This window comes from Hakea prostrata, chromosome 1, assembly GCF_041222555.1.
Source record: "Hakea prostrata isolate BN-2017 chromosome 1, UWA_Hpros_2, whole genome shotgun sequence".
Lineage (NCBI taxonomy): Eukaryota > Viridiplantae > Streptophyta > Magnoliopsida > Proteales > Proteaceae > Hakea > Hakea prostrata.
Window position 1 is genome coordinate 67,892,874 of NC_142600.1, and position 15,767 is coordinate 67,908,640.

The 15,767-nt window shown below is 40.9% G+C and overlaps 1 protein-coding gene across 1 annotated transcript; it reads left to right on the top strand.

Annotated features, from left to right (window-relative positions):
- Positions 1–645: 645 nt before the first annotated feature.
- Positions 646–9,654, top strand: LOC149029535 (putative F-box protein At4g17565). Its single transcript, XM_089143563.1, has 2 exons — positions 646–1,531; positions 9,581–9,654. Exons 1-2 carry the CDS (start codon positions 646–648, stop codon positions 9,652–9,654), a joined length of 960 nt encoding a protein of 319 aa, XP_088999689.1.
- Positions 9,655–15,767: the final 6,113 nt, after the last annotated feature.

Sequence of the window (15,767 nt, forward strand, 5' to 3'; positions counted from 1 at the left end):
CAATCTCTTTTCCCTTAACTTCCTCCTTGTCTATCAGTTTATTGTGATCGCTAGATGGATCTTCTGTTCTTTTGAATTGGTGTTCTTCGTCCTAGGGTTACTTATGCAACTGCATTCATCTTTGGTTTCTGAGACTGTCTTCTGTAGTTATCTTCACAAACATTAACATGAAACGATTCTTACTTTTATGTCTCCAAAACTTGGGTTATTATCCAACTTAGCAAAACCAAACAAGATTTAGAGGGCACAATTCAATTGAGAGAAAATAAGAAACGATACAGAATTTAGTAGAAAGTACATTATTAGGGAATACGAAGGATGAAGAAATAAGATTTGATGTGAGATTTCACCATAAAAATTAAAGTTTTGAGTTTCAACCTCTATATTTTCAATAAATAAATCATTAGGAAGAAAGGCAACATGGGATCAACGTAAGAGCTCACAGGCACTCATCAAATCTGTATGTTTTTATTTTTATTATGGACGACTTTTGCATCAATTTAAGATTCTGCAACTTCTTTCTTCATCTCTAAATATTGCGAGTATTCCTCTACTTATATTAAGTCCACCAAATTTTACTTGTTAAATTGGAATTGCAGGTTTGGAAAATTTCAGAGGAAACGATTATAATTCGCAGGTCAGACCATGGCTTCCTATACAAATAATAAAAAGCGCAAACACCCAGATACATCAGCAGTTTCAGTGCTTCCAAGTGATATCTTGATAAACATAGCGAGAAAGTTAGATTGGGAGAACTTCCACCGCTTTAGTGAAGTTTGTAGGTCTTGGCGTTCTATTTCTATTGCAATCAAAGAATATAAGCTACAACCTCAACCACCTCTATTGCTGATGCTTTCTTCCTCAACCTCTGGATATGATCGGTTTCTCAATCTCTCTCAACGTGAACTCTGCAACCTTGAATTGCCTTCTGAAATGTATGATGACGACTGCTGTGGGTCTAACTGGGGATGGTTGATAATGGAAGGTAGAATGGGAAATCATTTCCTTTTTAATCCACTGACGAAGTTGCAAATCAATCTTCCCCCTCGAGCTAAGCTTCCTCCTCGTGATGATGGACTTGAAGAAGATTTCTACTCAATCAATAAGGCTATATTGTTGACTCCTCCTACTCCTATTGCTGGTGCCATTAGTAGTACTGTTATAGCAATTCATGATGGTTCACGTTTAGCATTTTGCAGACCAGGTGATGAGATGTGGATTGCCATTGGACTTATTCGGAATGAGCGGTTGGAAGACTTAATCTTCTACAATGGAAAATTATATGCTATTTCTTACCCAAGAATGGATCTTATGGTCGCAGAGTTTGTTCCTAATCCAAAATTAACAAGTTGCAACATCCCTCCTCCAGCAATAGATGGAATTGATTTTAACAGCATGCACAACATGGAATTTTATTTGGTGGAATGTCTTGGAGAACTATTGGCTGTTATGGGAACTCTAAATTCATCAATTTATAGTTTCAAGATATTTAAGTTAGAGGGTCAGCGTTGGATTAATGTGGAGGACTTGGGTGATCAAATGTTATTTATTTGTTGGAAGGGTAGTACCTTGTCTCTCTCTGCGAGTGACTATCCTGAATTTAGAAGAAACTGTATATATTTCACAAAGGATTTCTTCGACCATAGTAGACCGGAAATTAGCCTCCATTTGGGTGTCTTCGATATCAAACGCAAGCAAGTTGAGTATTTTGAGTCAATTTTTTTGCAAAATTCTAAGTACTTTCCTACTTGGTTCATACCAAATTTTTGGTTAGAAAGGAAAGAGGGAATCAATGGTGTATCTGATCAGGTTCATAAATTTTCCCATTTGATTCAAACGGCAGGGAAATAGGCACCAAAGAGGGAAGAGATGATGTATGTAATTACGTTTTTATGGCTTATCATATACAGTGATTTTTATTCCCTTTCGAGTTATGTGTAATGGTTTTTTCTGGCTTCATCTCATCTCTGATGTATACTTTTTTATATATAGATGGAGAAGGTGTTTTAAAATTATTAAATTTTTTACAGATTTAATGAGAGAGACGTTACCACAAGAGAGGAGAACCTTCCGAATTCAGAATTCTAATTAAAAGCTTGAATTGAGCTTCAACATGATTATTTTCAGCCAAAAAAAATAAAAAAAATCTGGAAAAATTTAAAATTGAAATTGAAGTAGTAATGACCTGGAGAAGAATTAATAGGTGGAGTAGGAGCAAAACGAGATAACGAATTATCCCTCATTTTTTCTAAGTCATTCATGTCTAATTTGTTGGATATAGCAGTGAATTAAAAATCAGCATTCTTTTTATATTCACATCAAGCCCTTGATATGCATCAAAAGCTTGGAAATGATTCAAGGACTTCGAGATGTTGGGATTTACCAATTTAGTAGGTGGCGTGTAATTTAAGAATTGGGATCCTTTTATCTTACCTTACTTGTCTCACACCTTTTCATTACATATTTGAAGCTGGCATTACTGAGCTTAACTTCCTCTTGGTTCTGATTGACAAGCTGTCATATACACATGAGATCTCCATGAATCCTAGGAGGATCATGACTATGGACATAACGAATACCCTTCAAAATCTATCTAATCCACTAAAAATTCTTGAAGATTTTTAGAGACTTTGTTTCCAATTAGTTGTAGATTTTTTCAAAATTATGGTCGAGAATCATGAGAAGACGATACTCGATTAGCAGTGTTTGGTGGGTACAAAGAAGAGACGATGAAACATGGGAATTGAAACTATAAAAAGATAAAGAGAAGTAACAGAGAGAAGTGTGAACATAGACCTATCTAGCAGAAAAAGAAATGAATTTCATTCTTGCATTTCAGTGGGTTGCTTATGCATTAAGACAAAGTTTTGGGGGTATCTCTGAAATTTTAACTAAATATAATTATAAAACATACCAAAGAAAATAAAAATAAAAATATAAATTTTTTCATATAATTAATCTTTAATGGTTGGAACTTAGGTCTTTTCTTGGTGAGACCAAGTATTCTCCTTTCATCCAAAAAAAGAACAAGCATAAGTATGATCCAAAATTTAAGAGATTGTTCACCTTTGCTCTACAATTTCTTGTAATGTTGTGATTACATTCCAAGAACATCTAAGGTATTTGCGGATACTCTAGCTAGGAGTAGGGGTGTAAACGGACCGGATTCGGATCGGATAGTGGTATATCCATATCCGCATCCTATTATATTCGGACGGATTCGGATAATATCCTATCGGTTTTCGGACGGATTCTGTCGGATTCGGATGATAATCGGATAGTTATTTTCTTAAGTAGATTCTTCTAAATAGACATAAATATAGACTGAATACAAGTTTTCGACTACATATTTACGTCTTTACCTTTTTATTTGTGAGGGCTATGTTTGAAATTTAAGAATTTAACAATTTTAGTAGATATTTTAGTAGAAAATCTAGAAAAATAGTCACATATCATAGGCAAAATTTATAAAAATAAGAATAATAAACCTAAATAAGTAACTTAATCGGATAATTTTATCGGACGGATAATATTCGGTGAGAAAGGGGTATACCATATCCGCATCCTATTAATAATCGGACGGATTCGGATACCCCTAAACGGATGCGGATGCGAATTCGGAAGCAAATTTCGGTTATCCATTTACACCCCTAGCTAGGAGGGCGCAATCCGTGTCGAGTACGATCACTTAGCCTAGTTACAATCCCCGGTCGTTGGATATGTTACCCTTGGGTGTTGTACTTGTTATCTCTTTAATGAACTTTATTTTTTTGATATAAACTTTATTTCTATCAAAAATAAAAAAGTATTCTCCCATTTGTCAAAAATGAGAAAATTTTTAATCACATTTAGCTATTATTTATTGAATGTGTTAGGAATACAAGAAACCGGCCGGATTGAAATCATCCAAACCGCTCAAAGAAGGCCATTTGGTTGCAAGGGTAATGTACTCATGCAACCAACTTTTAAATCGTCGGATCAACAACTATAGAATTTAATAACCTAGATAATAAAAATCAACTTAATTTAACAAAAGTAAGTTTAATAATTGATACGGGAAAATCATGATCGAACCGGGTCCACTCTCAGTTCAATCCTTGACTCCGATCAGGAACAACCTGACCATCTCAGGTTCGAATGAACCAGGTTAAAGGATAGCATGTTAAGGAAGGAACCTTGCGTGTCCAAGGGGGCAAGCACGTGCCCAAGAAACTCGGGATAGATAATCCACCAAGGGGCAATTATTAACACTCACAGAAGTGGACGATCGTGCAAAGCGGGGTAACTACCACACTCTCAGCAAAGGATAGTGCAATTAAGGGGAGTTATCCACTACCCCATGAAAGAGGTCTAACCATAAAGATCCGGCGGCTATCAAGAGAAGGCTCGAATGAATCTAACGGACGAGATTAGAAGGTAAAAACTATATAAACCACAACCTACGTACGAGGAAGGTAATTGAATCGTATTCCCAATAACGTATTCAAACTTTTGCTTTGCAACAAGCCAGAGCTTTCTGATCAGTTCCTTAATTGACTTAGCCTTTGGAGGTGGCCTCCTGACCCCCATGGTCGGCCACATCTGACGTTGTTTTGCAGGTCATTCATCAGTAATCTAAGGGCTGAGGAAATTTTGGACGCAACAATAACAAAGATAGGTTTTGTCACACCCCACCCACCGGTCTCGGTTACCCGCCGACAACCTTGTGGGAGTGATCCGTCACAGGATTCATGGTTCTAGTCTATCAATAATAATAAATGCAAGTAAAGAAAATCATGAGCAAGAATAAGTTCAGTAATTAAATAAAAGGATTTCAAGAGTCCAAATACTCCAATAAAATAATCAAGTAAATAATAAATGATTAAAAAGAATACGAATTCAACAGAAGCAATAAAAAAGAATTAAATGATTTTTTTTCCAGTTTTTTTTCTAAACCTAAAAACTTAGACTCAAGTTTATCAAGGTGAGGGGTTCTCAAATTCTTCTCCAGACGATGGCCAAACTGCCTAACAACTTGTCTCCTACGCCCATCAATGGGTGTTATAAACGCACTACATGCTTTCGCAGGAGCTCCCGCACAGGCTATCTCCATTTCCCATTGCCGGTGCCACATCTTCTTCATACGAGAAGGTTCTTTCATAGGAAACCAATCCATCTTCCGGCGTATATCCTCCATCTGTATAGGCTAATATAACATAGAAAAATAAAGGAATGAGTTCTGATGAACTCAGTAAGAACAACAATAATTTCCATCCATATGTCAAACCATCAGAAATGCATATATGATATGTGTGAGTTGCAAAGTATGAATAACGCTAAGATCTAAATGTGCAAGTCTCTAATAGTTGACATGCTTTAAGATAAACACCAACCCTCCTCTGGGTAGGTCTAGTCACTCTAATCCGGCAAGGACTAGTTACCTCTGTAGGGATCCTGGGTAAAATGGAAAGTCCACACCTTGCTTTCAAACCATGGCTGGGGTTAAGTCAACACTCTCTCACCACGACCATTGGCATGAATACTGGCGCTTGTCGAGGTTTCTAATCCAATGCAAGTCATAATGGTAACATACTACATGAAGTTCAGATACATCCCCTATGTCACCAACCAACTCGGTTCAGTATGCTTCGCAATCTAGGAATGAGAACCCACTGCGATTGGCTACCGCTATTGGACTCCATTCCATAACTCTATGGTCATCCACATGTTGTTGGGGCGGAATGCTCTCATGACTCCTCATGACACCCGGTCTGTTCCTTGGATGTCCATAAGCCCAACTCTAACATAAAAAACCCTACAATTTATATGACCAACGATGGACCAACGTCACATCACTGTCATCACGGGTCATCCGGCTTCAATTCCCCTACCGAAAGGGTGGTAGCATGTGGGGTACCTAGCCATGCAACTCTAGACTCTACCTAGGTATGTCATCCGTAGTTATGACAGTGCTAGAGACATCAGCGAGCATGTGTCCCATACCATAGCCCTCTGATATCTTAAGCCCAGATATCCCAATTGAATACCCCTTCCATCAAAACCACAAATCATCAACCAGCATCATATCACATTCATAATTGACAAAGTATATGTAAAGACAATACAATCAGCAAGCATATAATAAAATCTACATGTTATACATGGTCACAACAGTATATACAGAATAAAAGAACAATAATGAAAGACACTGGACTAGTATGTTCAAGTCATTACATAAAGATAGGATTGTATGTCCTTACCTATAAATAAGTAGAATTCCTCTAGATTGCAAACTAGAAACAATTATAAGACTTCTAATGGAAACAGAGGACACCTATAAACATGGTTACAATAATATGTAAGTCGAATGAATTAAATCGGATCAAATCTAAAAGTCACTTGGTCACTGGAAACCAGCCAGTCGCTTGGGCCGGTCGCTTAGGCTGAGCGACCGCCACTAGTGACCGCCCCAAAAATAGAGAGTTTCAATCCGAAACTCAGGCTTCTGATCATTAGATTTCAATCCGAAATTTGAATGATCATAGTCCGAATTTCAAATCTATCACTCCCATAACCACGGGTGATACTAAACCTAACAATTGATACTAAATTGGTTATCCAGAAACCTTCCCTTGATTAGATCAGCCCTTTTCACGAAAGCCGGGTTTCCTTTTCAGATCTGATCTCACCAAGATCATTAAAAAGGTAGGTACTGTAATAGAAAGATCATGAACAACCAAAGAGGATAACTAATCTACTTTTATCATAGAAAATGGTGGAGTTTGAGTGAATAGGGAATCACTTACCTGAATCAGACTAGCTATAAAGGACAGTACTAGAAACTTCTGGAACACTAACAACACTTCAATCACCTTCCAGCACGTCTCCACAGCCGTCTAACCTCTAAAAACAACAATCTCGAACATAATATTCATAAAATAGACGAGGGTTACTATTTATATGAGTTTGGGGGCAAAATAGGGCAAAACCCCGCAACCAGAACCAGTCGGTCCCTTGGGGTGGTCGCTTGGTTTAATCAACCGCCACTAGCAACCGCCTCTTAGTATATTGCTATACAAGGGTGCTTTGCTCAGGGGGTTGATGTCCAAGTACAACCTAACCCTAATGAACACATGGGGGAGGTCTTACCTTCATTCCGGACATCTCCAGACATCACTTGCCTTCCAGAAGTCCAGCTACCAAGTAAGGCATGCTATTCATCAAGAGAATCCAGATCCATAGGTTCAGGGTATGGTAATGGACTTTTATCCAGACACTCTACAAATTTACCCGGCTAGACCTTTGGGTTCTCGGACCTGCAATACGGATCCTGGGTTAGAAATACGGGGGTTGTTACAGGTTTCTAAAACCATAATTAAAAAAATCGTAAATAATGTATTTTTCATGCAGCCAACTTTCGATTTCAATATTATCGGACCAGAAATGTATAATTGTTAAATTGTTGGATCATAACTATAGATTATAATAACCCAGATACTAAAAGCTCCATCCCATCAATGCACGGTTGGTAAAGTGGTAAGATCCATATTTCTTAGTGGAGAGGTCATGGGTTCGAGTCGTTCGACCCTTGCAGATGACAAAGCTCTCCCTTGAGGATGTAATCAAAGTGCGTGCAAGGCTCTCCCTTAAGGATGTAATCAAAGTGCGCGCAAGCTAGGTTGGATGAACCTCAGATACCAATAAAAAATAAAAGCTCCGTACCATAGATCCATAACCACCCATACTATTCTTGTATGCTCCATCAAAAGCAATGGCAACATCATCTCTTTAGCCAATGTAAAGGCAACTGAGCCTTCATCACCTGGAAAAAAAAAAAGCCCTATATCTTGTGTTGTCTGGAACCTTCTTAAAGGCATCTCTGAACTTATACAACATATTGAAAGGTTTAATTGGAAATACAATGTATATAGAAATGTTTAAATGGAAACACAATGTATGTAAATGTTTCAATGGAGAAACTAATCAACCCAAATTACAATGATTATGAAATGGAAGGATGAGATAGTATAGAAATAATTTGTTATTCCCAGATTGACACTTGAGAGGGGGGTGAATCAGTGTCTTCAAAAATTCACCACAATGTGGTTGGGTCTACCAGACAGTGTACCACCACTCTGCAATCAAGGCACTCCAATATGTGCAACAAAGAAAAATAAACAAAAACGCAATGCACCAAAGTTTACGTGGTTCGGCCAAATTGCCTACATCCACGGAATAATACCCAACCTAGGGTTTCGTATATTACTCAATACACTCTTAGATATTTTGACTGCTACAACAATCTGCTTTAGTCTAAAATGCAATTCAGACAAGGGCACCAACCCCAACCCCCTAGACAAGCTCTAACTTGCTAGGTCACAATGTAAACCAATAATTCAAGTTCCCCAAATTACATTCATGAGCTAGATTCTTCATCACTAAACATAACCTAGAAAATAATAGACAATCACTTGTGAATACGGGTTACCTCAACTTGTGTAAGATGCATGGTAACAATACTTGTTTCTCTTTTTCTCCAACTCTTTTTTTTTTCTTTTCAATCTTTTTCAGTTTTCTCTCTTTAAAAAAGCCATACAATCATGTTCCCTTCTTTTCTTCTGCTGCTTATTTTTTCTTCTCTTTCACTTTCTTTCTTGTTCAGCAAAACAAAAGACTTCTTATTCCCAAGCTTCAGATCTCCATAGCCAACCAACGTCTTCTGGTTCGACCTCCACGCTATTCCCAAGCTCCTCTTAACGTCCACCTCTTTTGCTCTCCTTTTATAGATTAATTTAACTCAGAGTTTGAATCAAACTCAGAATTCCTATCTGACTTAAACAATGAGTGTTTTAACGTACAAATCGGACTAACTTCGAGATCTCCAATGAACAATCTCACCGTTGGATTTGAAGATCAAGAAGTCGTGAAGCTCTCCTCCAAAAATCAGCTCAATCGGACATTGGATGACCATCCGACGAAGAGGTTGATCAAAACTGGACTCAGAGTTTGAGTCAAACTCAGAGTTCCTATCTGACTTAAACAAGGAGTGTTTTGACGTACCAATCGGACTAACTTAGAGATCTCCAATGAACAATCCCACCGTTGGATTTGAAGATCAAGAAGTCGTGAAGCTCTCCTCCAAAAATCGGCTCAATCGGACACTGGATGACCATCCGATGAAGAGTTGATCAAAACTGGACAGAGACCCTCAAAAACGGGATTCTTGAGTTTTCTTTATTTGAATTGGATTCTTTCTCTCGGAACCTTTTTGTATGTTGCTGTACCATATCAAAACCCACTTAAGTTGCCAACAATGACAACACCTTCATTTTAGGCCAATGGAACAACATAATTCAAATGGAAGAAAGAGATAGTATGAAAATATTTAAATTAGGGAATCATCTTTCTCATGCCTAATACCAATTGCTTTCAATATAATCACCAAATTTGAAGATTGCTTTCGTGTGAACAGCCTGCTGTTCATCTCCTGCCATGCCTTACAAATCATCAAAATAAAAGAAGATGTTGTGCTATAGGAAGAGGAAGCGGTGTTAAATGTCAAATTGGAAGTTTACTGGCAGTGGAATTGTTGCAAGAACAGGATGCTATGCTGGTGTTGCTATTGTGCATGGTGATACTTTGGAGCGAATTGGAGATGACAAGAGAAGACACTAAGGGACTTTTAGTGAGGAGGATATTTAAAAGAAGTTAAGCTTGGAAGCAAAGATTGGTTCTATCATGCTTCACCCTTGGTCTACCTCATCTTCTCCAATGATTTATTCACCTTGTCTTCCTCCTTGGTATTGGAAGGTGTTGTGGGGAAATATGGTCCCGATCATCCCCCCTCGGGAGAGAGGCACCCCCACTCAGGAGAGAGGCACCCCCACTCGGGAGAGATGCACCCCCCTCGGGAGAGATGCACCTCCCTCGGGCTGGTGCATCGCTTCCCTCATAAAGGGTCCCGAGTGCCTCACTCGGGACAGATGCCTCCCTCTTTTTGTCATCTGGTTTCTTCTTTGAAGAAGGTCCCGAGGACCTTAGTTGGGAGAGACACCTCCCATGAGGGATGGCTCACTTCTTCCCTGAAGAAGGTCCCGAGGGCCTCATTCGGGAGAGACACCTCCATTTTGGCAGGTTCATTTCTTCGTTGGAGAAGTGCCACACTTGGGAAAAATATCCAACTTTAGCATTTCTCAGAAGACTCTCTTGACTAAGTCAAGAAGAGTTAGTTACGCATAAACACTCAGCATATCTATTTCGAGAATTGGGGAGGTGAGTCAGCATAACGGCGATATCAGGTGCGACAAAGAAGGAGCCGTTATTCCACTACTCCACTCACTCCTCAACTATCGATCCGGAATCTAAGGAATCACCGCCTCCAGGTAACTTCTATATAAACCTACCTCCAACATGGAGAAAAAAAGGATAACTTTCATCTGAGTACTTACTCATTACTTTCTTGAAAACTCTCTCAAGAACCATTATTGTTACATAGGCTAATTTGAGCGTCGGAGGCGGTTCCCCGGCCAAAACTAGGCCGAACCGTTCTTGCTTTCTTTGTGTGTGCAGGCATCTCAGTTATTCCAACTTAGTTGGAGAGCTCTTAAGGTGGTCATCTCAATATCCAGCTCTTGAAGAAGTTCTAGACGCAACAATTTGGCGCCGTCTGTGGGAACGGTCACAAAAAGTCATGACGAGACGTACCACACCTCAGGTGGCAAGTTCTCAAATTCTCACTCGAGCGAGAGAAAGGGAGACAAGAAACGGACGTGTTGAAGAACAAACTCTCCCTTCTCTAGATCGACAAATTCCTATTCCAGAGGAAGGTCAAGAAGGAGTTCCGGAGAATCCCCCGTTAACTATTCCAACTCCATTTGGAGAAGGCGGTTCGAGTCAACCTCCTATTCCAGCGACAGTGGCCGATTTGCAGAATATGCAAAGAGAAGTCCAACAGCAAATGTTGGAACTCCAAGGAGTTGTTCGAGGCTTAGTCCATCAGATCGGGGTATCATCCGGACCCCCCAGAAATTCCCAAGAGGGACGAAGGCGTGAAGCCGTCCGTCAGACTCGGGATAGGCAACGTCCGATGAACGAAGAAAGGAGAAATCCCAGAATACCAAGGAGACCAGCCGAACGGGTTGGAGAAAGATCTCAAGGAGTGCATATTGAAGAGCCACGTCCCCGAGAGGATCGGTCGAGGGGAAGTGTGTTCCACGTTTGGCTGGGCTTAGGCAAACTCAAGATTTACCTAGAAAAGGGCGCAGCAATGAAGTAGTTCGGGAGCAAGAAGGAGAAAGCCACGGAAGAGGCCATTCTAGATCTAATAACCCGAGAGGGTCGGTTAGTCAATATGGATCTTCTCATGGACCAACTTCCCAATATTCTGATCTCGGAAGTGTTCGGTCTCCGCAAGAGCGTCAAGAGGCGCATGGTCTCGGGAGAAGATTAGATGCCATGGAGAGACGGCTTGATGATCGGGACCTCGATGACGACTATGATGTGGTTGATAGAGAACCTTTCTCAGAAGAAGTCATGAGAGCACCTCTTCCACCGAACTTTATCATGCCGACATTCACTCCCTATGAAGGTAAGTCGAATCCTCGAGAACATATTAGTTATTTTAAATGGTCATGGCTGTTATTGGCCGAGAAGATGAGCTATTATGCCGAACGTTCCCGGCATCTCTCAAAGGCCCGGCGATAAAATGGTTTTCTAGCCTACCGTCAAGATCCATCCAAAACTTTCGAGAACTCGGGAGAAAATTTATTGCCCGATTCCGAAGTTGCATCGGGAGTAAGAAGACCGCAAATAGCCTTTTTGCCATCAGGCAGAAACCAAATGAGTCCGTTCGGGACTTTCTTCTCAGATTCGATAAAGTGGCTATTGAAGTTGAAGAATTGGATGACACAATGGCGTACAATGCGCTATGGAGTGGAATAACCCAAAGACGTTTGCTCGAGGTATTACTCCAAGACAAGCCGAGGACTTATGGAGCACTTCTCAAGAAATGCCAAAAACAAGCAACGGTTGCAGAAGTTATCGAAGCACGGGAAGAGTCTACGAGAGGCGTAAAGGAAAAGAAGAATTATGGAGAAAGAGGTCAAAATTCAAATGCTCGGGCAAGAGATGACAAAAAGGGAGTTTGGAAAGAAAGACTCGCTAATGGAGACTTTACACCTCTTAATACTAAGAGGTCAGAAATTCTATTACAGATCAGAAATAACGACAACTTGAAGTGGCCGGGCAAGATAAGAGCCCGACCCGAAGATAGGAATATGACAAAGTATTGCCGTTTCCACAAAGACTACGGTCACCATACGGATGAGTGCAGAAATCTAAAGATCGAAATCGAGAAGCTCATCCAGGCAGGGCAACTTGAAAAATATCTTCAGAAGAAGCGACAAGATCGAGAGAAGACCCCACCTAGATCAACTAAAATACTTAGATCCAAAAGTCCCGAGAGGGCAGATAAGAATCCCGAGAAGAAACCCGACACTCGGGAGTTTTCCCCCATTTACATCGTCTTGGGAAATCCGACGGAAGAATCCATTAAGAAGGCGAAGCAAAAGGCACGGTTCGTTGGATCGATGCAATTGCCAAGAAAACGAAGAAATGACTTATGCCCATATCCAATAACCTTCACCGACGAAGATCTCAAGGGCGTCACTTCTCCTCACGACGATGCTATAGTTATCAAAGTGAAATTGGCAAACCGAGAAGTTCACCGAGTTCTTGTGGACACGGGATCTTCCGCCGACTTACTATCTTATGAAGCATTTAAGAAATTGAAGTTTGAGGACGAGATGATGACTCCATGCGAGACTCACTTATATGGGTTCGCCGGGTCGTCCGCCATATCCGAAGGGACTATCCAATTGGATCTAAGGATCGGGACCTCCCCTCGGGATGCAGTCGTCCAAGCAACATTCATGGTGGTTCGGGACCTTTCAGCTTACAACGTTTTACTCGGGAGGCCAACTCTTAACGCCTTAGGGGCGGTGGTTTCTCCAACACATATGAAGTTGAAGTTTCCAACCACAGTGGGAGTCGGGGATTGCTCTTCTGATCAGCGACTCTCCAGACAATGTTATGTGAATTATCTTAAGAAAGTCAAAAAAGCCGAGAGATCGGGCAATACAATAAGTATTGAAATTCGGGATGACCGGGATGAAGAAGCTATGCAGAGAGCCGAGCCAGTTGAAAAGCTTGAGCGAATTCAACTTCATCCAGATCTTCCCGAGAGAGGGACTATGATCGGGTCCGAACAGCCTACAGAATTCAAGGAAGAGCTCACCGAGTTTCTCCAAAACAACCTAGATGTATTCGCATGGTCGGCCGAAGACATGCCCGGAATAGATCGAAGAATTGCAGAACATAGCTTATGGATAAGGGACGATGCAATTCCAATGATCCAAAAAAGAAGGAATTTTTCGCTCGAGAAACATGCTACCATCAAGACCAAAGTGGAGAAACTAGAGCAATCGGGTTTTATAAAACCCATAGAATGCCCAACTTGGTTGGCGAATGTAGTCATGGTGAAGAAAGCCAACGGCAAAGGATTGCTATCCACTTCCTCGGATCGACCTTTTGATCGACGCTACAGCAGGACATGAAGTATTGAGCTTCATGGACGCTTATTCGGGATATAATCAAATTATGATGAATCCCAAGGACGAGAAGGATACGGCCTTCATGACGGATCGAGAAAGTTACTTTTATAAAGTAATGCCATTCGGGTTGAAGAACGCTGGGGCCACTTATCAGAGAATGGTAAACAAAGTCTTCAAAGACCAAATAGGAAGAAATATGGAAGTATATGTGGATGATATGCTCATAAAGAGTATCGTCCGAAGAAGTCATCTGGAAGATCTTGAAGAAGTTTTTGATACTTTGAGAACATACCAGATGAGGTTAAATCCGGAGAAATGTGCTTTCGGAGTTTCTTTCGGAAAATTCCTTGGGTTTATGGTATCCCGAAGAGGAATTGAGGCAAACCCGGAAAAAATCAAAGCCTTGCTCGAGATGGAGTCGCCAAGGACGGTTAGAGACATCCAATGTCTAACCGGAAGAGTAGCAGCCTTAAACAGATTTATCTCACGATCGGGTGAGAAATGCTTGCCTTTCTTCAAAGCTCTTAAAGAGCTCGGGAAGGCAAAGGATACCTTATGGACCGATGAATGTCAGCAAGCGTTCGAGAAATTAAAGGAGAAGCTCGGGACTCCACCTCTCTTAGCCCGACCTTCAACAGGAGAACAATTATTCACATACTTAGCCATTTCTCCAGCGGCAGTAAGCGCGGTCTTAGTAAAAGAAGAAGGTACTTCACAAAACCCTATCTATTTCATAAGTCATGTTTTAATAGATGCCGAGACACGATATCCGGATGTGGATAAACAAGCCTTAGCACTTGTAATCGCATCTCGGAAACTCAGACCGTACTTCCAAGCTCATCCAATTGTAGTCTTGACCAACTTCCCGTTGAAGAAGATACTACGAAAACCAGACTTAGCCGGAAGAATGGTCACATGGGCTATTGAGTTGAGCGAGTATCAAATTGAGTATAGAACTCGTCCAGCCATAAAGGGACAAGTTCTGGCCGACTTCATTCTTGAGAATAGCATGCCTAGTTCGGGAGTAAAAAATTCACCCGGTCCAGAGTTATGGACTTTACATGTTGACGGCTCGAGCAACTCTTCGGGGAGTGGAGCAGGACTAATGCTTATCAGCCCGGATGGATTCACTATTCATTATGCTTTAAGATTCAACTTTAAAGCCTCTAATAATGAGGCCGAGTATGAAGCCCTACTAGCGGGACTAAGACTTGCCCGAGCCCTAAGAGTCCGAGAATTGGAAGTCCGAAGCGACTCGCGATTGATCGTGAATCAAGTTCGTGGCGTGTACGAGGCAAAGGAAACAAGAATGGCAAATTACTTAGCCAAAATTGATGATTGTCGCCATTATTTCGATCATCTAGAGATAAAGCAAATTCCGAGAAAGGAAAATGAAGTAGCAGACGAGTTATCTAAGTTGGCTTTATCCAAATATTCGACCTTAGGCTCAGCCGTTTATATTGAGCAGTTAGAAATTCCTAGCATTCGGGAGGCCGAGGCTATGGATATTGAAGAAGAGCCTAGTTGGATGAACCCAATAATATCATATTTGAAGAACGATATCCTTCCGGAAGACGTCAAGGAGGCTAAGGCAGTTAAAAATCAAGCAGCGAAGTTCACCATTATTGAAGAACAACTTTACAAAAGATCGGTCACACAGCCTCTTCTAAAGTGTGTTGGCCCTTCTCAAGCTCAATATGCCTTAGCCGAAGTACACGAAGGAATATGCGGAGCGCATATGGGAGGCCGAGCTTTGGCCCATAAAATAATACGCCAAGGCCTTTATTGGCCGACTATTCAGAAAGATGCCGTAGAATATGTCAGAAAATGCAAGCAATGTCAACTTCATGCATCTGTTCCGAAGACTCCGGCTGTCCCTCTTACATCTGTCTCCAGTCCGATTCCCTTCGCCATGTGGGGAATGGATCTGGTGGGAAAGCTCCCTAAGGCCGCCAACAATAGAGAATATCTGGTCGTGGCAATCGACTATTTCACTAAGTGGGTGGAAGCCGAACCTCTCTCATCCATTACTGAGAAACAAATGGAGAAGTTCTTTCAAGAAAGAATCATTTACAGATTTGGAATCCCAAAAATCCTTGTGACCGACAATGGAAAGCAGTTTATTGGAGCCGGCTTCAAGAATTTTTGTGAAAGATATCACATTGAGCATAGAACATC

Excerpts from the sequence above, each read along its gene's own strand:
- LOC149029535 (XM_089143563.1), top strand. The coding sequence starts at position 646 with ATGGCTTCCTATACAAATAATAAAAAGCGCAAACACCCAGATACATCA. Across the intron at positions 1,532-9,580 it reads GATTAATGTGGAGGACTTGG|GATGCTATGCTGGTGTTGCT; the intron begins GTGATCAAATGT and ends TTGCAAGAACAG.